Source organism: Molossus molossus, unplaced genomic scaffold (assembly GCF_014108415.1).
Source record: "Molossus molossus isolate mMolMol1 unplaced genomic scaffold, mMolMol1.p scaffold_m16_p_19, whole genome shotgun sequence".
NCBI classification, from domain to species: Eukaryota; Metazoa; Chordata; class Mammalia; order Chiroptera; family Molossidae; genus Molossus; species Molossus molossus.
The window spans coordinates 30,785,614-30,811,545 of record NW_023425354.1 but is presented as its reverse complement, the minus strand read 5'-3'; the positions used below and the strand labels follow the sequence as shown (position 1 = coordinate 30,811,545).

Here is a 25,932-nt window from a genome sequence, read left to right as displayed (position 1 = left end):
GACTGGCAGTCCCTGGGGCCAATGGCCCGTGGATAAACAGAGGCGGCGGTGGAAGAGGACTGGGGGCGAGGCTCCGCCCCTTGACGGGACAGTCAGACAAGGCAGCCAGTGAGCCTACACCAACGAGTGGGCGTCTCCCTAAGGGGCGGGGCTTCAAGGGGGCGAGAGGCGTGGCTTGGCTGTCAGGTCCCTTCGCCTTTTGTTCAGTTACTGAGTTGCTGCCTTGGCCAGAGTCCGGAGCAGCCGCCGCCCGAGCGTGCCGAACAGTTCGCTGCCCGCGCCGGCTCCCATCCCGGCCCGACCCCTACTCAGCCCGGCCAGGCTCCACACGCAGGTGCGGACAATCGCGGCAGGTATCCCTGGGGCGAGGGAAGGGCGGCGGGCGGCGGAGAGGCCGAACCCTCGGTCTCAGGGCAGGTGAGGGCGGGAGCCAGGGAGCGTCACTCTGCACCGGCGGCAGGGGGCGCGCCGGGGTCTTGGGCGCGGCGACCTCCGCGGGCGCGAGGCTCCGGCCGAGTGCGCTTGCGGGCTCCGTGGCCCGGGATCTAATAAGGGCGGGAAGTGGTCAGGGCAGGTGCCTCCGGAACTGTGCCTTCTCCGGGACCCGTGGAACTCGCCCGACGCCGCGTCCCTGACTCTCGCCTGCCTCATGCAGGAGAGACTTTAACCTGCTCCTCCTGCGTCCCAGAGCTCACTCCGGTTAGGAATTTACTGTTTGGGAAACTTGCTGCCTCTGGTCTCTTTGGGGCCACCCACACCCCACCTCACGCGTCATCCTTGCTTTCCCTCCCTCTCTACTCCCCCAGGCCTGGGTGGGGCCCTATTGTCTGCGCCCGGCTTGCCCAACTGTGGGGGCCAAGCGCACATTTTCCCAGCGACGCGGGCCCCACCTGCCGAGCAGGTGAGCACACGGAGTGCACAGGCCCTGTCCTCCAGCTCCCGGAGCCTCATTGGCACTGTACCTGCGGCGCCTCCCTCCACTCAGGTGGGTGCCCAGCTGGGGCTCACCAGCGGAGGCGCGGTGGGATGACAGTGGGACTTGTGCAGGGCCGGCTCTGCACCCAGCCGGTGTCTGACACCCGTGGCTCGGACTGGGGTCTGGGCGGAGGGGTCGTGCATGGGTGGAGAATTCACTGGCCCATTTTCCAGTAGCTGCAGCTTCCAGATTGTTAATATGGGAACAGGACTACCCTCTTCTCTAACCTCTTATTGTCGGAAAATATCACCCAAAACAAACTTTCCAGGAGAAGTATTCACGGAAGCTTTTTCTGGGGATTTTCCTGCCTCTTTGCCCAGGGCTTACCCCAGGTTTATGGGGTCCTTCTTGGAGCAAAGCCCCATCCCCCAGCTGGCCAGGCTGATCCAGGGCCAGTGCTTGCGCTCTGACCCTATCCTCCCTGCCTCCACCTCCATCCTGTTTGCTGGGCCCCTGGGGCCTGAAGTGGGGGTGGGGTGGGCCGAAGGGGAAGCAGTTTCTTCCTTCTCTTCCTGCCTCCGGGGACCACCACACCCCCTCACTTGAGGCCTGAGCTAGTGGCCCTGGCCCAAGCTCTGCCCCCTCCCCAGGAATGGGGGTGGGGCAGGGCCGGGCCAAATGACGAACGTGGGGGAAGCGACTGTTCTGGTCTTTTTTTCCCCCACTACCCCGTTCCCTACGTTATTTAGTTGGCTGGTAATTGAGGCCGAAAAACGCGGAGCAATGGGGCTTGATTTCCATTCGATTTCTGGGTTTTGAAGGTGCATTCCTTCTGGAGGCGTTTGCTGCCCTTTCCCCACCCACCCCCTTTCCTGAGAGAATTTGATGGGGAAAGTGGGACAGAAGGAAGGCTTCTAGAGGGAAGGTTTTCAGGCAGAACTGCATTAGCTCCTCCCCCACCCCAATCTGAGAGCCCTTCCCCTGGCCAGAGTTGGGGATCTCCACCAACCTCACTGGTTTGTAAAAATCTGAAGTGTGGTCTTTTTGCAGGCACTTGGAACCCAGCCTCCTTGGGGAACAGAGAGGGAATGTAAGAGCCAGGTTCTCCCTGAGTCCTGGGGTGAAGGGAGATTGGGGGGAAATTAGGGCTGCTTGTCCTGACTCACTTGGGAAAACCCTACCACCTCCATCCTATTTGTAGGTGGGAGAGTGGGGGCGAGGGTCAAACCCCCATGAAGTGCCCCCCCCCAGGGACCACCTTCCCCCCCATCCCTCTTTTGCTCTAGTGGGTGGTGTACCTGTGTGGAGCCATAAGGGCTTGGAATTTGGGCAAAAATAACTCGTTTTCCCTCTTCTGGATGCCAAAGTGGAGGAGGGGAAGGCATTGTAATTACATTGGTTAAATGATTAGTTTAGCTAATCTGGTTTGTGGCTGTGATGAAAAGATAATACTGAGGAAGGATTGCTAGGAGGTGCCTGGTGAAAACTGGCTACTTACTGGATGGGAGTGGGGGGAGGGGGGAAAGTAGGATCCAATTAGTCATTTCTTGCTAGATCAAGCCCTAGCTTGGATGACAGGAGCCTTCTCCCCCCACTCCCTCACCCAGTTCCACCCCATTCCCTTTGGAGCCTCTGTTTAGGCTGCCAGGGCTGAGCTCTGAGAATGCAGCCTGTGGGAATGAAGGAGGTCGGGGCTGGGGCTGCTGGAGGGCCCTGGGGGAGGTACCAGGGAGGGGGTCACTCCCTGGCCTGGGAGGGGTAAGGAGAGGAGCCACCTTAGAATGAGATGGGACAATAGACTTATCAACTGAAGGGCTATGTATTTGGAGAAGTGTTATAGTGGGGCAGTTCTGAGCACAGGGATTTCGGCTTGGCCTGAGCAGGGTTTGAATCCTAGCTCCGTCACTCATTACCTCTGTGGCTTTGGTCAAGTCACTTGACCTCTCTGAGTTTCAGTGACCTTGATAAAATGGGAATAATAATAATACCTACCTACCCTGTAAGTACTTGATAAATGGTAACTTAAGCAAGGGAGGACTCTATAGATACCAAGCACTTTCATTAACTATTCTCACTTAATCCTTATGACTGTCCCTAGAGGGAGGTATCATTTCACCCCATTCTACAGATGATGAAATTGAAACTCAGGGAAGTTAACTGACTTGCCCAAGGTTGCACAGCGAGACTCAAGCAGAGCCAAGACTGACATTGGGCTCTCTGGCTCCAAACCCAGAGCCCATCCTGATGTGTCACCTCACTGTGGCCCTGGGAAGAGTTTTTCTGCCATTCCTTTTTGAAAGCCTTTGCTTGGGGATTTGGGGAGAAGAGACATCAGAAGGGCCCAGGAGGGTATATGTGGGTGGTGAAGGTGGGGGCAGGTTTGCCAGGTGGGGGTGACTCATGTTCCAGCGTCCAGCCCTCTGAAATCTCCCCTGTGGCTTGGTTTTTAGTTCCTGGTGGTGGAAAGGCTCTCCCCAAGGCTGGGGTCTGTGGCGGATGTGTGGAGGAGGTTGGGGAGAGGAGAGCAGGGGTCAAAGCTGCCACTGCTTCGTGGCTTGAGCTGGGCAGACCATGGGCTATGCTGGGCTTGTCCCTGTTTAGGAAGTAGGAGTTGCCTGCTTTGCCGGGGGCTGGGGCTCTGCCAAGATAAAGAGGCCTGCTCCCTGGAAAGTGGAGAGAAATGAGTGTCAGATTTAGGACTGGGCCAGTGTCCTCCTGGATTGTACCAGGCAGCTGCGAGACTGCTTTTGGGCATGAGGATGGTTATCCTCTGCTTTGAAGCCCAGGAGCTGTGGGATTACTGCATGGATTTTTTTGTTGCTGGGAGTGTCTTTCTGGTGATGGGGCTGGGTCCTTGAAGGAGGGGCTGGTGTCACTGTCCTCTCAGACCTGCCCAGCTCTGGCACTTTTGCCACCTGGGTACCTGACACCTGAATGGGCCTAGGAAATAGGGGCCTGTATGTGAGTCTATCAGCACTGGGCTTCTGGATCCCTTGAAGGCAGGAGGGGACCCCACGCATGGGGATTATTGATGCTGGAGAAGAGAAGGCTGGGGAGACTTGATGTGACAGAGAAGGAATGAGAAGGAACTCAGTCCTGCCTGTTAGCTCTAAAAGGGTGAGGGGCTTGCACTTTTTCATCACCCGAGGGCCCAAGAGCAACATGGGACTGAAGCTCTTAGGGAAGGGATGAGGCCAGACAGGAGGAAGGACTTCCTCTGTGTTAGAGGTGAGATCTTGAGTTGAGGGATAAAGGGGAGAGATGGAGGCTTAAAGTTGACTCTTCTCTAAAAGGCGAAGCAGGGACCCATCCGTGTGAGCTGGGAGGACCATCTTGCCCCAGGAAGGAGGGCAGGCAGCAGTCATGACCCTTTGGGGTGAATCTGAGGTCCGCTGGGGTCCCTGGGGAAACTCTCAGTCTTGTGTCTTTTGGACAAAAAGAGACCTGGCAACGAGAGGGCCAGGTATCCATTAGCCACCAGCTGGCCCAGTCACCCCGGGGAAGAGAAAGAGAAGTGTGGCTGGGCCAGGCCATCAGGGTTTGTGTCCCTGCAAGTGAGACCGTGAGGCCTCTCTCCTGGGACAGGGCTGCACCTGGTGGAGGTCTGAGGAACATGGACTGCCCCAGTTTCCAGCAACTTCTATGCCTGGGCCTGAAGAGAAAGTTTGCTGACCACGCCCCTTTGCTCAACCTCAGGGAACCTCAGCCCGTGGGAGTCCTCAGGGAAGGAATCTCAGCTTTCTGTGACCTGCGATGTGCAGGTTAACAGGTCTATTTTCTTTTCTCATTGTGAGGACAGTGGGAGTCTTGTGGATTCTTATCTTTGAGGAGTGGCAGCCAGGAGGAGAGTAGGGACAGGGGCTGGGCAATGACTATGCTGCTTGTTTGGGGGTGAGGAGGGGGTTGGACTCCCCCCCTCTTGATTGAAGCAGTGCTATCTGATCATTGTAGAAAACAATTGGAATGTTAGGAAAGTTGACTAGGGAAGAAATAAAATCCAACTCCCTGGAGGTGACTCCCGGGAATATTTCTTCCCCTTCTCTTTTCTTAGCATCCTCTTGTTTCGTAGCCTTGATCTTGATGATCTCATGCCCTGTATACAATACCAAATGTTAATGAAACTTTTATCCAAATCCTTGTCTTCTCCAGCAAATGCCCAGCAGGGAATGAGAGTGGGGTCTTCCCTGCTCTCCCAGGAGAGGGCTAGGCAGCCGTCCTTGCGTCATGAAGCCCCGTGAGTCACACCTGAGGAGTGACACCAGCCGGGTCAGCAGGCCACCGGGGCTGGGTGGGAGGGAGGGGGCAGCAGGCAATTGCGTATTGAGATACATCACTGACCTATTCGCCCTTGACTGTTTCCTGAGGCTAGTGAAGTGTTTTTCCATTTCCAGGAGTTTCGGTTTGGGGTCATCTGCCAGTTTGGGGTTTTGCCCACACAGGGTCACCAGCAGGGAATAGAGCTCCAGCTGGTCTCTCTGGGGGAGCCTGGAGGTTCCCAGGTCGAGCCACCTGGCCCGGCATTTCCCTCTCCTCCAAGTCCCCTTCATTTTCCCACCCTGGGTTATTTGCTTTGGGAAGGAGCCCAGGAGGAAGAAAACAAACAGCAGCTGGGTCAGCCTGACCCGAGCCTCCCCACCCCTAGTCAGGCCTCTGGCCACTGCTTGGACGGCCTCCAGACAGGAAATGAGGGTTTTGCTCTAGAAGCTCCGGATGGGTTTCTGTCTCCTGTCCCCAGGGCCCTGGCCACACCTGGCACCCACTTCAGTCTCTGCCCACTTGGGATGACCAGTCTGATGGGGAGACCATAGCCTGCCAAGGAACATTTAGTCTGCAGGGGAGGTCCTTCCGGAGCCACCAGTCTGAGGGGAGAGGACTGGTTGGGAAGCCCCGGCCTGATGGGGGAGACAGGGCTCTCAAGAGGAGCATTCATGTCTGTCTCTGTGTCTGTACTTTTCTAGAGTTCCTTTCCACCTTTATTGCTGGCCAAATTTCAGTTGGAGCCAGAGGCAGAGAGGGGAAGGGTGGGGGCTGGTGACCCTGCTGAGCCCAGCCTGTCCCCTGGGGCTGCTATGTGGGGAATGTCCATGCCTGACTGGCCTGACCACACTGGCTGCCGAGGCAGCACATGTGACTGGGAGGGGGGCGGTACAGTGCCCCCTCCTGGCCTCCGATCCAGGACCTAGAGGGACACTTCTTCCCCCGCCTGCCTCCCCCTCCCCCAGGGACTCTGGCCCAGGCCAGGTCATGGTGTTGACTCCGGGGTCCCAAAGAGCAGGCTGGCTGCTGGCCACCTCGCCAGGCCCATCTCTGACGGTCTGCTCCTCTGTCATTTCTTTGCTTCCTGAACGGAAGGATGCTTGCCCCGGTCTTTACTGTCCATAGAAGGCTTCCACAGTCAGTTGTGGGTTCACACAATGGTCTGAAGAAGTGAGTGAGTGGCATGATCGTCTCCACTTAACAGATGAGGACTATGAGGTTTAAGGACATGGAGTGACATGCCCACGGGCACACTACCAGTGAATAGTGGCTCTGGGGCCCCCCACATGACTCCCATGCTCTCCTACCCCGCCCACAACCCCCTTCTGTCACTGAGTCCAAGATGTGAGTCTGCAAAGGGGGCTGGCCTCCGGCCCAAGGAGCCTCTGGGGACCCAGCCCAGCCTGCTCTTCTGGTCCTAATGCTGAGCCTGCTGCCAGCCTCCTGGGCGGCCCATTCCCGTCCTTGTTTCCAGGTGCCCTACTGGCACTTGGCAGCCTGCGGCCCAGCCCAGCTGGCCGGCCGTGGACAGTGCTTTTGGGGGCAGGAGCCTGATGTAGCTCTAGTGGGAGTTTTTGTTTGTTTATTTGTTTGTTTGTTTGAGAGAGAAGAAGGGAGAGAGAGATACAAACGTCAATATGGCCCCGGCCTGTTTGGCTCAGTGGTAGAATGTCAGCCACGGACCAATGAGTCGCGGGTTTGATTCTGGCCAAGGGCACGTACCTCAGTTGCGGTTCATTCCGACCCTGGTCCCGATTGTGTGGGAGGCAGCCCGTCAATGTGTCCCTTTCACCTTGATGTTTCTCTCTCTGTCCCTTTCATTCCCTCTCTGTCCTTCCCAGTCTATCTGAAGATAAATAGAAAAATATCCTCAGGTGAGGATAAAAAAAAATATATTGATGTGAGAGAGAAGCACGCCCCCTGCTGGGGATTGAGCCTGAAACCCCGGCATGTGCCTTGACTGGGAATTGACTGGGACCTCTCGGTCCATGGGACGTGGCTCAATCCACTGAGCCACACCAGCCAGGCTGGTGGGAGTTATTTTTCATGTCAGGGCTGGGCCACACTCTACCAGGACAGTCTTGGATTTAGGGTGCCCAGTGCCAACCTGCTGGGTTGGCTGTGCTGAGGAGGAAGCAAGAATGAAGGGCAGAACACGCCCAAAGCAGCCTCCTTGTTCCCTCGCAGGTCCCTCCCCAGCGTGGACCTGTGGAGAAGGTTCCCTCACATACCCTCCAGGGCCCTGTCTTCTCTCTTCCTGTCCCTTGCGCTGTACCCCACCCCACCCTATGATCTCTGAGCTGGCTTCTTCCTCCTGTGATGCCAAGAATAGAGTGTGCTGCTAAAAACAATGGTCCCCCATTCAACTCAGAAAACCGCCCAGTGTCTGGCTCTGCCCGTCTGTGTCCAGGGTGCATGGGCAGGGCCTGCGTCTGTCTCGCCCACTTCCATCCTGGCTCTGTCCGGGGCCATTGTGACAGGTCTCGCTTCAGGTCCAGGGTGGAGAAGGAGGGATGAGACCAAACTGGGTGCGGCCCCCTTCTCCCTGGGAACTGCAAAAACAGCACTTTTGTTTCTTGTGGGAGAATTTCTGATTCTCCTGGGGAGGAGGTGGGGAGAGGTGGGGCTGGAGACTGCCTGAGGTCTGACGCCCGTCTGGCCTTCCTGTTGCAGGAATAGCTCTCCCTCCCTGTGAGTCTCCCTCCAGAAGCCCTCCGGTGCTGTGTCCCCTGAACTGCTTTCCAGTTCTGCCCCCCTGCAGTCTTCTGGAAATCCCGAACCCTTATTCCTAGAACTGTACATGTCAGTGTTCCTCGGAGACCACCTGGGCTACTCTTCTGTGGATGAAGCACAGAGAGGAAAAATAATCGCCCAAGGACACTCAGCAAGTGTGTGGCGGAGCGGGGATTACAACCTGGACTCCTGACTCCCCGCCTGTGCTCTGCCTCCACCTGTGAGCACCCTCGGCCTCACCTGCTGCTTCTCCGCTTGGTGAGGGGGCTCAACTCCACCCACGCCCCACAACCTGCCACCCCATGCCCCACTCTCCTCTGCAGCTGGGTCTCTCCTTGACCTCATGGTCCCTCCTTCCCTGGCTCCCCTGTTAGGAGCCCGGTGAGCAGCCCTGTTTGGGGCTGGAGGCCGGTCTGCAGTGAGGCGACCTGGGTTTGAGCAGAGTGCCCTCACCTAGCAGTTGGGAATTGTGCAATGCCTGCGGGGTTGCTTGGAGGGAAGCATGAGATTCATTTGCTAGTAGAGGCATGCAGGTGCCCCTCCCCCAGGAATCCCCTGACCTCCTGAAGCCTCTGTGTCTCCCTGGGCTGGTGGGGTGGTGAGGGGCCTGCTGAGCAAATGCCCCTCCTGTGGCCAGCCTTGACCTGGGTGATCCTTTTGGATATCAGGTAGGTGAGGGGATGGTCCTCGTGGTTCTGAGTGAGGCCTTTGAGCCTCTGGCTGAAAGCACCAGGGGGAAGCAGCTGTCTGCTGGGGGCAGGGCCTTTTTCCAACTCCGACGGTGGGGCGTTTACTGATCGGGGTTGGAGATGTCCAGTCCGTCCTGAGTGGATCTGACGGAGGCTGGGTATCCAGGTGTCAGCTCAGCCCTCCTCCTGGCCAAGTGGCACAGAGAGGGTTAATTCCCTGTTGCAGTTTCGCGTCCTCCTCCCAGTCCTGTGCCGGGCTTGCTCCTCCCCACTCTCGGTTCTCCCTCTCCAGGGGAGCAGGAGTGCTGGGCAGTGTGGCTGGGGGAGGAGGGGCTTCTCCCGGATGAGCCACACTTGGTCAGTGTGAGGAAGCATCTGGCACACCTGGCAGCGCGCTGTCTGGTATTCTGGGCCTGCTTCTGTTTATCAGCACGAAACTCTGAGTCACTGGGGGTGACGTGATGGGAGGAGGGAATGAGGCGCTGGGAGCTGGTCTGACTCCTGCCTCTGCCTGTTCCAGGTGTGCTCAGGGGCAGGGGTGGAGCCAGGTGTCATCATAAAAGGCAGTGAGACCTGAAGGACCATTTGTCATTCCTTCCTCCTTGAAGGTGGCACCTGCCCAGACTCACCAGGGAAGACGTATCCCTGGTGATCTTTGTTCCTGGGGTGGGGCCGGGCTGCACCCCACCTCACCCTTATTCTCACCCATCCCCCAACATAACTGCCTCATGGGTGGACCAGCCTGGGGTCTGCTGGCTGCCTGAGGGCGTGCAAAGGCTGAAGACTTGGGTGTCCCTTATGCCTGTGCCTGGTCCCAGCTCTGCTGTCTCTGCTGTGCCACCTTGCCTGGTGGGGCGTCAGTTTCCATGTCTGTGGACAAGGAAACAGCATGTGCTTCGAAACCCACTCGTGAGGATGGCGCACTAATGAATGGCACAGGCCGGGCCTCGCTGGAGCACGGCTTCTCCCCCCAGGTGCTGACTCCCAAGGTCAGCTCCCAAAACGGGGCCAGACAGCAAGTGGGAATTCATCTTCCTGGTGCAGCGTAGGGCCCAACTCTTTGCTAACCCCAAGTGTCCCCAGTCTCTGCAGAGAGGGGGGGTGCCGGAAAGGCAGTGACCACCCCGGGGCCTGCCTCACTCCTCCCTAGCCTGGGTTTGCGGGGCCAAGCGGTGGGCAGACACCCGCAGGGGAGAGGTGGCGCTGATCCACGGCCACGGTCACGGCCACCAACATCTGTACCTGCTGTGAGCCAGGCACCATACTGGGTCCTTAACACACATGGTCCTCACAATGACCTGCTAGGGAGTTGGTGCAGCCCCATTTTACAGATGGGGACACAGAGGCTCAGCGGACAGGTGAATTGCCCTGGTAGTGTGAGGCTGAAATTGGAACTGTTGGGATTCAGAACTCTGGGAAAGGTTTCCAGGAGCTGGGGTGCTGCAGAGATGGAGTGTCTTAGGCCCTGGGCCTCTGGGGCCGCATCTGCAGGAATGTGAGATCCTGCGGGATCCTGGGGTGCCTCTGACTGCTCCCAGCAGCCTCTCTGGCTTCCCAGAGGGCCTGTGTGCCTGCTTCCCTGCCTGACCAGCTGGTTTCGGGTGCAGTTTCCTCCTGTCCAGCAGCCTTTCCCAGGGAGCCCCAGGGGATGGTTTTTGGGGACCCTGGAAGCTGCTGGAGGCCCTGAGTGCTTTCTGCTCTGGGAGAATTGGGAAGGGTGAGCAAGGTGAGGGCGCCCAAGGCTGTGTTGGGGCATCTAGCTTTTTACTGCCCTACCCACCATGGGGTTCACCTCACCCTGGCTGGAGGCCAGAGATGCAAGCCCAGGACTCACGCGTGGATATCCCCCCTGGGCCTGGTGCCCTCTGCCCCCACTCTCTCCACTACAGCCCACCAGGGCCTTTGGCTCTGTGGTAGGAATAAGGAGGAATGGGCAGGGCCTGGGGAAGCCAGGGGCTGCACCTGCCAATGGGATGCCCTGTGGGGCCAGCTGATGTCCTGCCTCTTTTTTGTGTCCCTAGCAGCCACCATGGAGGTGATGAACCTGATCGAACAGCCCATCAAGGTGACAGAGTGGCAGCAGACGTATACCTATGACTCGGGCATTCACTCGGGCGCCAACACCGGCGTGCCCTCCGTCAGCAGCAAGGGCATCATGGAGGAGGAGGACGCCTGCGGGCGCCAGTACACACTCAAGAAGACCACTACCTACACCCAGGGGGTACCTCAGAGCCAAGGTGGGAGCCCTGGGGACCCCTGGGGACTATTCCATGGGAATATACCAGCAGAAAACCAGGCTGGGCCCTGGAGGGAGGTCAGCGTAAAGAAGGCACACCAGGGGCCTCCACTCTGAGTGGGCGGGCACGGCTCCGCTTAGAGATCCACCCAGCCTGAGGGAAGGGGCACAGCTGCTTCAGGGCGCCCCCGGCTGGGAAGGAGGCGGATGCTTCTCCCTGGAGCTCTCGAATGGGGGGGAGCCTGGCTCCTGCCCAAAGTCTGATGGCAGAGGCACAGTCCTTGCTGTCCCTGAATTTACAGTATGATGAGGAGGTGTCACTGTTGCCCTCGGGGAACCCATGGCCGCGGAAATACATAGTTCTTTTGTTCTAGAACCTTCAAGTTTGATGGGGAGGCAGAGTGCCAGCCCTCAGGGAGCCCCCAGTCTGGTAGGGGAGGTGCAGTTCTCAAGCCTGAGGGCTCCTGGTGGGGGCGGGGAGGAGTCAAGGCCAGCACGTGGAACATGCTGACATGGAGATGCATGTGGACCTGGAAGGGGGCCAAGGTCAGGTGGTAAAGTGACGGATCCAGTTCTAGGGCTTAGGGACGGGGATGTCCCACCAGCATTCAGGTGGGAAAGCCATGTCGACGTCTCCTCCCCGATTAATTGGAGGGTAGAAACTGCCTCCCTCTCCCCAGGGCATCGGGACACTCGCCAGGACAGGGCTGCCTGGGAAGCCTGGGCACCTATTTGTGGGCCTCCCAGGTCTCCCCAGGAAGTGGAACCTGGAGTCTGAGCTAAGAACCCACCTTCTGCTTTCTGAAACCCACCGTCCACACTTTCCCTCTGATCTGCTGTATGATACTGGTATCTTCTGCCTCGATTTGCCTGTCCGTATAATGGGAGAGTTGCCTCCTTTGCAGATGATGAGGGTATAATTAGAATCATGAGATTTCAGGGTTGAAGAGAACCAGGTTGTCTCATCTGACTTTTACCTGGTTGTTAAGGGTGGGACACAGAATTGGGGTTTGGGCTCTGGAGTCTGATTGTCTGAGTTCAGATCCCAGCTTGGGTTCTTATAATCTCTCTGTGCCTCAGTTTTTTCATCTGTAAAGTGGAAATAATAATAGTATTTATCTTGGTTCTGGCCAGGTAGCTCAGTTGGTTAGAGTGTTGTCCCAATGTGCGAAAGTTGCAGGTTTGATCCCCAGTCAGGGCACATATAAGAATCAACTGATGCCCAGCCGGTGTGGCTCAGTGGTTGAGCGTCGACCCATGCACCAAGAGGTTGCTGGTTCGATTCCTGGTCAGGGCACATGCCCAGGTTGTGGGTATGATCCCCTGTGTGGGGCATGCAGGAGGCAGCCAGTTGATGTTCTCTCTCATTGATGTTTCTCTCTCTCTCTCCCTCTCCCTTCCTTTCTCTAAAATCAATAAAGAAAAATAAATAAAGATAGTGACTTTCTAAAAGAAAAAATCAACTGATAAATGCATAAATAAGCAAAACAACAAATTGATGTCTCCCTTTCTCTCTGAAATCAATAAATAAAAATTAAAAAAATATATCAGTATCAGATCTTATTAACTACATTAAATATATATACATATATATATATACACACACACACATACATATATATATATTTTTTAATTCTCTCTATACCGCAGGCCGACGCTCCAACCGCTGAGCCAAACCGGCCAGGGCTATATTTTTTAATTCTCAACAGGATATTTTTATATTTATCTTCAGATAGAGTGGGAGGGGGAGAGAGGGAGAGAGAAACATCAATGTGAGAGGGACACATTGACTGGTTGCCTCCTGCATGACTCCAACCAGGGCTGGGGACAAACTGCAACTGAGGTACGTGCCCTTAACTGGAATCAAACCCGCAACTCAATGGTCAGAGGTCTGACGCTAACCACTAAGCTAAATTGGCCAGGGCTAAAAAAATTTTTTTCTTTATTGATTTTAGAGAGAGGGGAAGGAAGAGAGAGAGAGAGATAGAAACATTGATGAGAGAGAACATCACTTGGCTGCCTGCTGCATGCCCCCCACAGGGGATCAGACCCACAACCTGGGCATGTGCTCTGACTGGGAATCGAACCAGTGACCTCTTGGTGCATAGATTGACGCTCAACTGCTGAGCCACACTGGCTGGGCTAAAAATATTTTTTAAAGATAGTACTTATCTTGTAGGGTTGTTGTAAGATTAAATGAGAAAATACAAGAAAAAACACTTAATTCCCTGCCAGGTTTATGATAAATATTTTTTAAATGTTAGCTATTTCTTTTTTTTTTTTTTTATCCTCACCCGAGGATATTTTTCCATTTTTTTTACAGATAGAGTGGGAGGGAGAGAGAGAAAGGGGGAGAGAGAGAGAAACATCGACGTGAAGAGACACATCGAGTGGCTGCCACCCGCACGACCAACCAGGGCCGGGGACAAACTTGCAACCGAAGTAGGCGCCCTTAGCGGGGAACCGAACCCGGGCCTCTCCGGACCGCAGGCCGACACTCTAACTGCTGAGCCAAACTGGCCAGGGCGCTATTTCTATTAATGAAAATAATTACTAACGTTTTTGTAGTGAGATATATCTTACACATGAATCCTTTCTTTTCAGAGCCAGTCACAACTATTATCTCATTTAATTCTCATAAGAATTCCTTGTGGTGGAAAGAACAGGTGGCACCCCATTTTATAGATGACATAACTGAGGTGATAGTGACCTCCCCAAGGTCACTGGTTAGAGGCAGAACTGTAGGTGGTGTGCTGGGCCTTTGGTCGGGTTGGGAGGCAGCCCAGAGAATGCAGTGGGCTGTTTGCACAGCCTGCCCTACTCCCCAGGTTCCCCCTGCCCGCCTTGTGCAGCTCAGTCCCTGTCCATTGGACCCTAGGTGACCTTGAGTACCAGATGTCCACAACGGCCAGAGCCAAGCGAGTGCGGGAAGCCATGTGTCCCGGCATGACAGGGGAGGACAGCTCGCTGCTGCTGGCCACCCAGGTGGAGGGGCAGACCACCAACCTGCAGCGGTTGGCCGAGCCGTCCCAGCTGCTCAAGTCGGCCATTGTACATCTCATCAACTACCAGGACGACGCTGAACTGGCCACCCGGGCCCTGCCTGAGCTCACCAAACTGCTGAACGATGAGGACCCGGTCCGTGAGGGGCCTGGCTGGGGTGGGGGCAGACAGGGAAGAGAGAGGTCGGGTGTCCACAGGGGAGGGCCTTGCCTGGCTGGGATAGAGGGAGGTCATTGACCCAGAGCCCCATCAGTAGGAAGAGTCTGACCTAGGTCCCTCTGAGCTTTGTGAAGGGGTCTCCTGGTCACCTCCTCTTCGCAGTGGCAGCTGGACCTGGCTGATCTGCTCTCTTCCATACTTCCCTCCAACCCTCCAGGTGGTGGTGACTAAGGCGGCCATGATTGTGAATCAGCTGTCGAAGAAGGAGGCATCGAGGCGGGCGCTGATGAGCTCGCCCCAGCTGGTGGCAGCTGTCGTGCGTACCATGCAGAACACCAGCGACCTGGACACGGCCCGCTGCACCACCAGCATCCTCCACAACCTCTCCCACCACCGCGAGGGGCTGCTCGCCATCTTTAAGTCGGGTGGCATCCCCGCCCTGGTTCGCATGCTCAGGTACCCACCCCTGCTCACTGTAGGGGCCCAGGGCCTCCCTCCCTTGGTCTTCCTCCTCCCTTCCCTGGGCTTCCGTACAACATGTATTGAGCACCTACTGTATGCCAGGTGCAGAACTACTCCCAGTCTTGGTGCTTCGTTGCTTGTGTAACGAGCAGGTTAGTTATGAGGCCACAGCATAGACTGGGGCAAAGGTGTGTCTGAGATTGTTTAGCCTCTGAGAAGCTGTTGACTCTAATGGCAGGGTTGATGGATGAGTGGAGTTTGGCTGTTGCAGATGAAGGGAAGAGTATTCCAAGGAAGGGGCAGCATGCTCCTTGCCACTGTTCTCTTTCTGACCTCGCAGTGTTGAGTGGCCTCTTCCCTCAGTCCCGTTCCAGGCTGTGAGTTCCTGGAGGGTAGATACTGATCTTCCTCTCTTCTGGGCCCCTTTCAGGGCCTCTCTAGCATGTGGCCTTGCCTGTGGCAGTTACTCTGCATGGTCGGGACAGGTATCAGGGGACCTGCTCTCTGCTCAGCAGCAGGCATCAGGGTCCCGCAGGGGAGGAGAGGTGCTGTGTGCTCTCCTCATAAAAGTGGGCTGGGCTCAAGGGATGATGGGCTTTTAGCAAAGGGCTATTGCCATGGGGGTGTTTATACTAGAGAAGGCTTCCTGGGGGGGGTGGCCTACATTTATGCCAGGCCCCTGGGGCCCGACTCACACTAATACCCCGCCGGCCATCGCAGCTCCCCTGTGGAGTCGGTCCTGTTCTACGCCATCACCACGCTGCACAACCTGCTGCTGTACCAGGAGGGCGCCAAGATGGCAGTGCGCCTGGCAGACGGGCTGCAGAAGATGGTGCCCCTGCTCAACAAGAACAACCCCAAGTTCCTGGCCATCACCACCGACTGCCTGCAGCTGCTGGCCTACGGCAACCAGGAGAGCAAGGTGGGCCCCCCCACCCCACCAAGACCCACAGCCACCTTACACCAGCTCCGTCCAGCTGCAGCCTCCCCCCACTGCCTCCTGACCGCTTTTAGGTTAAACATATATGTGTGTGCACTTGTGCGTGTTTCATCACATAACGGACTATTTTGAGTATAAGGAAAAGAAAAACAATTCACTGTTCTCACACAGCATTGTTATCTCAATGAGCTTCCTCCAGGGCTATCCTGTGGGCATATTTGTACGTAGCTGTAGTCAAAGCAAATGGATAACTGCGTCTGCTTTCTGCATGACATTAAGAAATTTTTGTTGTTATATTGTCCTCAGAATGATCTTCTATAATGGCAAATAGCATTTCCTTAAGTGGAGGCCCCAGACTTTATTCTGAGGAAGGGCATCTGAATTGCTCCTGATTTTTCACCTTTGTAAACAATGCTATAATGAACAGCTTCGGGCGCGCAGCTTTTCCCAAAGAGTGGAGAATTTTTCATCAGCAGGGCCAAGAGTTTTTAACATTTCTAGGCTTTTTTTTTTTTTCCATCCCGACCACAGGCCAACGCTCTAACCGCTGAGCCAAACTGGCCAGGGCACATTTCTAGGCTTTTGCCCAGCCAGTGTGGCTCAGTGGTTGAGCACTGACCCATGCACCAAGAGGTTGCGGGTTTGATTCCTGGACAGGGCACATGCCCAGGTTATGGGCCCAATCCCCAGTGAGGGGCTTGTAGGAGGCAGCCAATCGATGTTCTTTCTCATCGATGTTTCTCTCTCTCTCTCCCTCTCCCTTCCTCTCTAAAATCAATAAAGGAAAAAAATATGTATATTTCTAGGCTTTTACCCCAATTGCCAGATTGATTTCCAAAATGATTATATTATTATTATTATAATTATTATAATTATTTTAAATCCTCACCCAAGGATATTTTTCCATCTATCTTCAGATAGAATGTGAGGGGGAGAGAGAGAGAGAGAAACATCAATGTGAGAGAGACATATCAATTGGTTGCCTCCTGCATGATCCCAACCAGGGCCAGGGACCGAACCGCAACCAAGGTGCCCTTGACTGGAATCGAACCCATGACTCTTTGGTCTGTGGGCCAATGCTCTAACCATAAAATCAAACCAGCCAGTGCAATGATTATATTATTTACAATGCCATCAGTCATGTTTGTAAGTATGATATCACCTCATTCCTGCCAACATTGTATATTATCCTTTTTTCAAGATTTTGGCTTATTTCATAGTCAAAATCCATTTGGGTTTTAGCTGAAGCTCAGTAATGGCAGCTCTGTGAGCTCCCTTTCCCTTCTTTGTTCCCTTCGTTGTCATATTCCCTGTCTGTCTGTCTGTCTGACACTCATCCTCCCCCTCTCCCCACAGCTCATCATCTTGGCCAACGGAGGACCTCAGGCCCTGGTGCAGATCATGCGCAACTACAGTTACGAGAAGCTGCTCTGGACCACCAGCCGCGTGCTCAAGGTGCTGTCGGTGTGTCCCAACAATAAGCCCGCCATCGTGGAGGCTGGTGAGTGCTGCGGCCCGTGGGGCTGGGAGGGCCAAGGCTGGACTAGCCAGGCTTGGTCAGCTCTGCTCCCCTGTGGCTGACGGGCCCCGTGTCCTCCCCCCCAGGTGGGATGCAGGCTCTGGGCAAGCATCTGACGAGCAACAGCCCCCGCCTCGTGCAGAACTGCCTCTGGACCCTGCGCAATCTCTCAGATGTGGCCACCAAGCAGGTGAGGGAAATGCTCGGGCCTGGGTTTGCCTCTTCAGCCCCCTTGTCCTCCTGTCTCACCACGCCCAACCTCCTGTCTAGGAGTCTGACCTTAGGAGCCATGGGAGGCCCAAGGCCTCTAAATCTTGCCCTGCTGTGGCTGAGGCTGGAAGTACCCTGAGACCCTCATCTCTGTAGCTTGAGGCTCTAATCCCTATCAGGAATTCGGGAAGGGGAATCGCTAGCGGGGCCTGATTTTCTAAGCTGGGTTTCAGGTGGTACCAGGGGACCAGTTTTGACCTAGGGCCGGGGGTAGGCAGCAGCAGGATGCTAAGAGACAGCTTGGGGGTCCCAGTGGCTAAAACCACAACAGAAAAAGTGTAGGTTTAGGACAAGTCTGCTCCCTTCCAACCTGACTGTCATTCCTAAGAGACACGGTCAATAGGCTGTTTAATGAGCACCCGCCGCATGCTGGACTGTTGGACATTGTCTTGTGTACCCCTTTTACCACTTGGAGGGAGAGTGTGGGACAGGGTAGGTTAGATGAAGAAACAGAAGCTCATGAAGTTAAGTGAGGCCCTTAGGCACAGCTAAGAAATGGCAGAGCTGGGACATGAACCCAGGACTGTCTGTCCCCAGAGCCTGGGGTTTTCCTGTTCCACCGCAGGCCCACATGGCCAGTCTGTGACAGAAGTGAGGTTTCTGGAGTAGGGATGTTTCCTGAAAGTGGATTTGACTTGGGGATCACTGAGGGGCAGCCATGAAGGCCAGAAAGGTAGAAGCAGGTAAAAATGGGTCAGCTGGGCCACTAAAGCATGTGGCCTCCTCCTCAATTTCCTCCTGGCCTGAGGGCCTCCTTCGGCCTGAGCGGGGCTCTGCCTGGGTCTGAGGATGCAGAGGAGGAGCAAGGGGCTGGAGGAAAGAGCATGGAGCTTACAGCCAGGCCTGGATTCAGATCCAGCCCACTAGTGGTGGGTCCGTGGGCAAGCCACACAGCCTCTCTGCGCCTCAGTTGCCCCACAGGAGATCCCTGCTGTCTCACAGGTGTCGGCAGGATCATAGGGATGCAGGTTCCCGGGCACATAGGCAGGGCCCCTTGAGTATCAGCCTAGTGGGCTTCCGACCCTGTCAGGCCATCTCGCGCCCCTGGGACAGGCATGGGAGCAGTTGGGAGTGTCTCACTCATCACTGCACCCCTGACCCCAGGAGGGACTGGAGAGCGTGCTGAAGATCCTGGTGAACCAGCTGAGTGTAGACGACGTCAACGTCCTCACCTGTGCCACGGGCACTCTGTCCAACCTGACATGCAACAATAGCAAGAACAAGACACTGGTGACGCAGAACAGCGGCGTGGAGGCTCTCATCCATGCCATCCTGCGTGCTGGCGACAAGGATGACATCACGGAGCCTGCTGTCTGCGCCCTACGCCACCTCACCAGCCGCCACCCCGAGGCCGAGATGGCCCAGAACTCTGTGCGCCTCAACTATGGCATCCCGGCTATTGTCAAGCTGCTCAACCAGCCCAACCAGTGGCCACTGGTCAAGGTATGGCCGCTGCCATGGTGGGGGTTGTGCCAGGGGAAGGAGCCCTCTGCAGTCAGAGTAGGTGTTGTATCAGTATAGGCAAAGCTGCTATGACAGAGAGGCCCTAGATCAGAGAAGTTCATTCCTCTCACATGGAATGGTTTAGACCTCCGCAGCCGCTCTGCTCCCGAGACTGATAATCTTTCTCTCTGTTAGCTTGGTCTCCCCCAAGGGCAGAGCTTCAAAGGTTTACTAGTCACGTAACCACCTTCATCTCACCAAACTACAGGTTGATTCAGTTGGCCTTGCGGGAGGTGAGATTCTGCCTTTTCTAACCAGCCCCTCGGTGCTGCTGCTGGTCCGTGGAGCTCACTTCTTACGCTAGAGGGTCTGAATAAGAAAGCTGTGCTCACGCCAATGGTTGGGCTGTATCATCCCCACAGATGTGTTCTGGCCCCAGAAAAGTGGGCGGCTAGTCATGACCAGGAAGTGGGACATGTCACTTCAGCCCGCACCCTGGAACATGGCCATTTGGCTACATCTATGTGCAAGGAGGCTAGCAACGTGTCATGTGACAGAGGGCCATGTGTCCGTTAAAACTCAGGAGTGGTGCTGACAAGACAAGGGATAGAAGGGATTCTGGGGGACACCTGGTATCTGCTCTAGAGAGTCCAGGGTGTGAAGGGGTGAGGTCTTCTCAGGAGGCCACCTGGGAGAGCCAGCTGACATTGGCTAAATTTTAGACATTTTAACAGTACAGGTAAGAATGACTCTAAGGGATTATATACATTTTTTTTTTAATCCTCACCCAAGGACATTTTTTCATTTTTTGTTCAGATAGAGTAGGAGGGAAACAGAGGAAGAGAGAGAGAGAGAGAGAGAGAGAGAGAGAAACATCGACGTGAAAGGGACACATCGAGTGGTTGCCACCTGCACGACCCAACCAGGGCCAGGGACAAACTGCAACCGAGGTACATGCCCTTAGCGGGAACCGAACCCGGGTCTCTCTGGACCGCAGGCCGACACTCTAACCGCTGAGCCAAATCAGCCAGGGCGGGATTACATGCATTTTTTTAAAGTTCATAATGAGAATAAAAGGGCAGCTCAGGCCCATCCTTGGGCTTGGTGTCTGCATCCTGACCCAGCAGCTAACAGACAAGTGGCCTTGGCAGTTCACCCACCCTGTGCTCACCTCCTTATCTCCCACGTGATTTCCATCCCTGGCAGTTCACCCACCCTGTGCTCACCTCCTTATCTCCCATGTGATTTCCATCCCTGGCAGTTCACCCACCCTGTGCTCACCTCCTTATCTCCCATGTGATTTCCATCCCTGGCAGTTCACCCACCCTGTGCTCACCTCCTTATCTCCCACGTGATTTCCATCCCTGGCAGTTCACCCACCCTGTGCTCACCTCCTTATCGCTCACATGATTTGCAAGAAGCCCTACTGGCTTCTTGTTTTGGGAGTCAAACAAGATGATAAATTGCTCAGCAAGACCCTGAGGGACCCTAGGAGACCAGGGTGGCTCCTGGAAGTCAGGGGAACCTGGGGAGGAGACCTCTGCCCTGCTGGGGACTGAGGAGGCTTTGGAGTCAACCATAGCAAGGACTCCCTGATAATCAGGGTTTGGGGACTCTGGAGGGGGTAGGGGCTAAGAGAAAGGATAAGGGTGAGGGTCAGGGCATGGGAGCTGGCAGTTTCTGGAATGGGATATCATTTTATCAGGGGCTGTTAGAGTTAGACAGGTGAGAACCCGCAGGTTCTATGGAATACGAGGCATGGCTGGGGTAGTTTCATTCTCTGGAGAATTTCCAGCACATCCATGTCTGTGCAGGGGGACGGAGAGATGACAGGGAATTGGGATCCTCCAGACACCCAAAAACTACTGATTGTTTTCCCTTTACTTGCCAGGCAACCATTGGCCTGATCAGGAATCTGGCCCTGTGCCCAGCCAACCATGCCCCACTGCAGGAGGCAGCCGTCATTCCCCGCCTCGTCCAGCTGCTGGTCAAGGCCCACCAGGATGCCCAGCGCCACGTGGCTGCAGGCACACAGCAGCCATACACGGTAAGTGGGCTGGTGGTGCCTGTGGCTGCCCTCCCTGCGCGTCAGGATGTCTCCTGTGTGAATGTGTGTGCACACGTGTGTGTACTCGGGGAGGCAGGCTGCAACTGATGCCACTCCGAGGACCGGCGAGGTTTGTCAGTGTCAGGGGGTGTGGGGCCACGTCCAGGGCCACCTGCTGCCATGCCCCAATGGCTCCTCTCGTGCAGGATGGTGTGAGGATGGAGGAGATTGTGGAGGGCTGCACTGGAGCCCTGCACATCCTCGCCCGGGACCCCATGAACCGCATGGAGATCTTCCGACTCAACACCATTCCCCTGTTCGTGCAGGTGAGTCTGGGGCAGGTGGGCAGGAGAGGTGCCCCAACCCCTGCTTACCCCTTGGCTGAACTGGAAGGTTCGCAGCCATGGGTTTTGGTGATTAGTGTGGTGTGATTATTGTTTTGTTTTGTAGCATTCTCTTTTCTTTCTTTGAGTATCAGTGTGAATTCAGATTTTCAGAAAAAGTTTTTTGTTTTTGTTTTTTATCCTCACCCAAGGACATTTTTTCCATTTTTTGTTCAGATAGAGTGGGAGGGAGAGAGAGAGAGAGAGAAACATCGACGTGAAAGGGACACGTGAGTGGTTGCCACCCACACGACCCAACCAGGGCCGGGGACAAACTGCAGCCGAGGTACATGCCCTTAGCGGGAACTGAACCCGGGTCTCTCAGACCGCAGGCCAACGCTCTAACCGCTGAGCCAAACCGGCCAGGGCAAGGAAAATTCTTTAATAATACAGGAAACGCTTTATGCTATGTCAAGTGAAAAAAGCAGGATATAGAGCCCTGGCTGGTTTTGCTCAGTGGTTGGAACACTGACCTGTGGACCAGAGAGTGCTGGGTTCGGTTCCCGCTAGGGGCATGTACCAAAAAAAAAAAAAAAGCAGGATATATCGATGACTATAATAAAATCCTGTGGAACCATGCCAAGGAGCTTGGGTGAAATCCAGAAAGGGGAGGCAGCGACGGGCAGGGCCCTGCAGTGTGCCCGCCTGCCTCACCCACCCGGCGCCCTGTCCCCAGCTCCTGTACTCCTCGGTGGAGAACATCCAGCGCGTGGCCGCTGGGGTCCTGTGCGAGCTGGCCCAGGACAAGGAGGCGGCCGACGCCATTGATGCTGAAGGGGCCTCGGCCCCGCTCATGGAGCTGCTGCACTCCCGCAATGAGGGCACCGGTGAGCTGGGGCCGGGGCGAGGGAGGGGTCCGTCCCCCAGCGGGGTGGCGGCGGTGCTGACGGCCGTTCCTCCCTGCGCAGCCACCTATGCGGCGGCCGTCTTGTTCCGCATCTCCGAGGACAAGAACCCGGATTACCGGAAGCGCGTGTCGGTGGAGCTCACCAACTCCCTCTTCAAGCACGACCCGGCGGCCTGGGAGGCTGTGAGTCCCGCGCAGCCCCGGGGGCGAGGCCCGCCCTCCGGGCGGCTTCATGGGGCTCTTGTGTAACTGGTCGTTTGTGACAGTTCTCAGGAGATGGAAAGAGCAGGTTGAACCATCTCTCTGGTTTTCACCTACCAAAACGGCAACTTAATCTTGTCCAAATCGATATAAGTGTTGAGGCAGGAGACTGCCTTTTCTAACTTGCACGAAGTTCTGTGTAGGCCGTCGGGCTGCCCTGATCCCGGCAGGGCAGCTCCCCTAGACGGCCCTCCCCAGGGCTGTTCTTGTTCTGTGGGTGCCCCCAAGTATGCATGGTGGGACCCTCCGCCCTGGGTGCCTGAGGGGGGAGTTCATCAGGGTACTGGGTAACCCCATTGCGTTTGGTTCCCTCAAGGGAGCCTTGCTTCCCCCTGGGCCCCTTTATAGAGCATCTCTAGCTGCTCACCCGCAGCCCCTGCACCTTCCACCCTTCTCCTTCGCTCACTGTTTCTGTCTCCTTTCTCAGGCCCAGAGCATGATCCCCATCAACGAACCCTATGGAGATGGTAAGTGTGTGCAGAGTTCTCAGGACCCCAGGGAGCAGGGAGGGGCGGGGGTGTGAGCGAGGGGGAGGCACTGTGTCTGCGGGCCAGAGGACCAGTGGCAGCTACTGTATGGTATCCACGCGGACCCCTGTCCAGGTCCCCTGACGTGGGAGTTTATAGAGAGAGGTCAGGCCCCCTGGGGTTAGGCAGAGGTATAGGAGGTGGCTGAGGGCTGTCCAGGCGCCCCCACAGGGTGGCCTGCAGAACCTGGACAGAGTCCCTCTTCTCCTTCCCAGACATGGATGCCACCTACCGCCCCATGTACTCGAGTGACGTGCCCCTGGACGCCCTGGAGATGCACATGGACATGGACGGGGACTACCCCATCGACACCTACAGCGAAGGCCTCCGGCCCCCCTACCCCACTGCGGACCACATGCTGGCCTAGCTGGCTCGACCCCAGTACGGTGCCTCCCGCTTTGCAGCCTCCCTCGTGCCCGTGGGCTGCTGAGACACACTGTCCCTTCCCTCAGGGCAGTGGCTCTCAACCTTCCCAGTGCCGCGGCCCTTTAATACGGTTCCTCATGTTGTCTGTGGGCCTATCTGCGTGTGGGCGGACCGCCTGGAGACAGAGGAGCGGTGTCTCGGTTCCTAAGACCATCGGAAATAGGTGTTTTCTGATGGTCTTAGGCGACCCCTGTGAAAGGGTCATTCGACCCCCAAAGGGGCCGCGACCCACAGGTTGAGAACCACTGCTCTAGAACCTCCTCCTCACAGAGGTCCTCTGTTGAAACTGGATCCTTTTTGGGGGAAATGAGTGTGGTGTCTTTTGTTACTGAGCTCCTCCAAGGAAGGCATGCCCTGGCCTGCCTTATTCTTTTATCTTTGCTGGGGATAGGGAGTCCTGCCCTTTCTGTGGGTGGTGGGTGGGTGATGCGGGAGTGGCACGAGCTAGGGGACATAGCCTGCCCTGAACCCTCTGTGTCTGCCCCATCCCCAGGTGCGGCTCCTCATCTGAGAGGCTTGTGCAGACGATGGGGCAAGACAGAAAAGTGCCTGAGCCTGGGGGACCAGGGCCACGACTTCCTGCCGAACCCCGTGCCTCCATCGGGTCTGTCTTGGGATGGTGATCTGCTCCTGCTTTTCTGTTCTGGGCTGTGGGTCAATGGCCCAATACCCCTCCCCCACCCTGTGGCCCCGGCACTAAAGCTTTAGACTCTGTTCCCCCAGTGGTCCCCCCTCCCCTGCCCTGGCTGCCCGTCTCCAGCCGCCTGGGCCTCATGGGGCTTTGGTTCCTTCTCTGGGTTTCATTTTCTCATTGAACTCCACCTGACCAACTGTCCTGAGCCTCCGGGGTCTCCAGGACCCAGGTTCAAGGCCCAAAGCCCCAGAATCCACAGCTCCTCTTGAAAAGTTCAGGGAGATGGGACAGATGTGGAGAGTGAGTCCCCCGCTCCAGGGCCCTGCCTGCTTCTCTCCCCAGGATGCTCAGTTGGCTTTGTTCCCCTCCCTGGGGGAACTCGGGACAGCTTCCTCACACCCCTGTCCCACCCTCACAACTGCCCTAGCTGACCCCAGAAGTGCTCTTGGCTGACCCCTCTGGTGTGCGGTGAGGGGCTTTCTCTTCCCCTTCCCGTTTCAGCCCACCCCCCACCTCCTGTACATGGGTGCCGGGGCTAGGGGTGGTCCCTGGGGAGATTTTTATTATTATCGCTTTATGTTTTTGGTTATTGGTTTTTTGTATAGACCAAAGCAATGAAAATAAAACACACACAGATCCAGTGGAGGCTGTTTGGGGGCATGGGATGGGGAGACGGCGACTCCCTTAGCAGCCTCCTTGTACGTGGGAGAGACACAGAGGGAGGAGGGTCAGGGAGAAAGGAACATTTAAAGAGGCAGAGTCAGTTTTCAGTACAAACTTGTACCACTCCAACTTGGAACCTCAGGAGTCAGAGAGGCTAAGAGATGGCCTTCAGGGACACGAGGCCTTACTCCAATGGGCCGCTTCCTTGCTGGCCCCAGCCTTCAGCCCTCCCCACCCTGCCCCGTCTGGCCTGGACGTACATTTGGTGGATTTCTCCTGGGCCTAACACTCCCTGTGGCCTACAGCTTGGAGTCCAGGCCCCTCTACACGATTTCTTGCCTCCTGATCTTTGTCCATGGTGTTCCCTCTGCCTGGAATGCCCTCACCTGCTCGCCGCTGGGATCCAACTCCGCCCTCACGGCAGGAACGCCTCCTCCATGCCTCCCAGCTCCCAGCCAGGCTGAGTTGCTGTCCCCTCTCTGCTCCGTGATGTCCCATGCATGGCTATCATTTCACTCTTCACATTGGTGTCACTCAGCTTCTATGACAGTGGCCCACCCACACCCAAAATTCTCCTTCCTGGGGACCTGCCAAGCCAGAGAACCTGTGGCGCCTACGCTCTTGCCAGGCCCATTGCTCCGTTTCTCGCCTGGAGCCCAGGCAGCGGGGAGGCTTCATGGCGCTGGGGCAGGGAGCAGGCCAGGGTGAGGAGCCGAGCACCGCGGGGGACTTGTGGGGGAGGGGAGGACAGTTTTCAGAGCTTTTAACACTGCACTTTCTGACTCTGTTCAGGGCCTGTCTGTCCGGGCTGCTGTAACAAATTAACATGGACTGGTGGCTTAAGTGACAGACATTTCTCAGTTCTGGAGGCTGCACGTTCAAGATCAAGGTGCCAGCGGATTCAGTGTCTGGTGGCCCACTTTAGATGGGTGTACTGCCATGGCCTTTCCCGAGGGCGGCCCGGACAGCAGGATCTCTGGCCCTCTCACTAAGGCCCTAATCCCATCGCGAGGGTCCCGCCCTCATGACTGCATAGCCATGTGCCAAAGGCCCTGCTCCAAATACCATCACACTGGGGGCTAAGACTTCAACGTATGAATTTGGGGGACGCAAACATTTAGCCCATAACAGGACCTTGGCAGAAAACACTCAACCTGGCTACTTTGAAAATTTGTTAAAGAGACAGTTTACAAAGGTGTGGACAGGTATAGGAAACAGTAAGAAACAGGGCAGTACCCAGGGCGAATTACGGTGGCCTCAGACAGGCAGGAAGGGAGTTCTTGGGGACAGGACTCTGACGAGGGGAGACCCCTTCCTCCCCACAGAGGCTGTGACTTCAGCCCCACTCAGAAACCAGACAGCCCACTGGCAGCCCAGAGCAGTGTGGAGATCTGGGGAGGCCAGTGAGAGGTCCCCCTCTCCCAGCCAATCTTTCCAAAAGAGGACTGGAGAAGACCGACAAGGAAGGATTGCTTTCAAACTGACAGGCAGGCAGTGAGGATGTGGGCGAGGGCTGG

At 56.1% G+C, this 25,932-nt stretch overlaps 1 protein-coding gene across 4 annotated transcripts; it reads left to right on the top strand.

The window, feature by feature from the left end:
- The first annotated feature begins 218 nt into the window (after positions 1-218).
- Positions 219-24,392, top strand: LOC118634736 (junction plakoglobin). Of its 4 annotated transcripts, none has more exons than XM_036269474.1 (16): positions 221-334; positions 807-985; positions 10,617-10,832; positions 13,710-13,969; positions 14,211-14,449; positions 15,176-15,377; positions 16,752-16,896; positions 17,001-17,104; positions 18,289-18,627; positions 20,519-20,674; positions 20,881-21,000; positions 21,734-21,884; positions 21,966-22,087; positions 22,593-22,632; positions 22,908-23,073; positions 23,612-24,392. In XM_036269474.1, exons 3-15 carry the CDS (start codon positions 10,625-10,627, stop codon positions 23,057-23,059), a joined length of 2,238 nt encoding a protein of 745 aa, XP_036125367.1. In that variant the 5' UTR covers positions 221-334; positions 807-985; positions 10,617-10,624; the 3' UTR covers positions 23,060-23,073; positions 23,612-24,392. The 4 variants fall into 4 exon arrangements, with proteins under 4 accessions (XP_036125365.1, XP_036125367.1, XP_036125369.1 ...); XM_036269476.1 differs by having other exon boundaries at positions 221-353; XM_036269472.1 differs by lacking the exon at positions 807-985 and having other exon boundaries at positions 219-334.
- The last annotated feature ends 1,540 nt before the right edge of the window (positions 24,393-25,932 follow it).

Coding starts and splice junctions, on each gene's coding strand:
- LOC118634736 (XM_036269472.1), top strand. CDS start 10,625: ATGGAGGTGATGAACCTGATCGAACAGCCCATCAAGGTGACAGAGTGG. Junction 20,675..20,880: donor GCACACAGCAGCCATACACG/GTAAGTGGGCTG, acceptor CCTCTCGTGCAG/GATGGTGTGAGGATGGAGGA. Junction 21,885..21,965: donor CTCCCGCAATGAGGGCACCG/GTGAGCTGGGGC, acceptor CTCCCTGCGCAG/CCACCTATGCGGCGGCCGTC.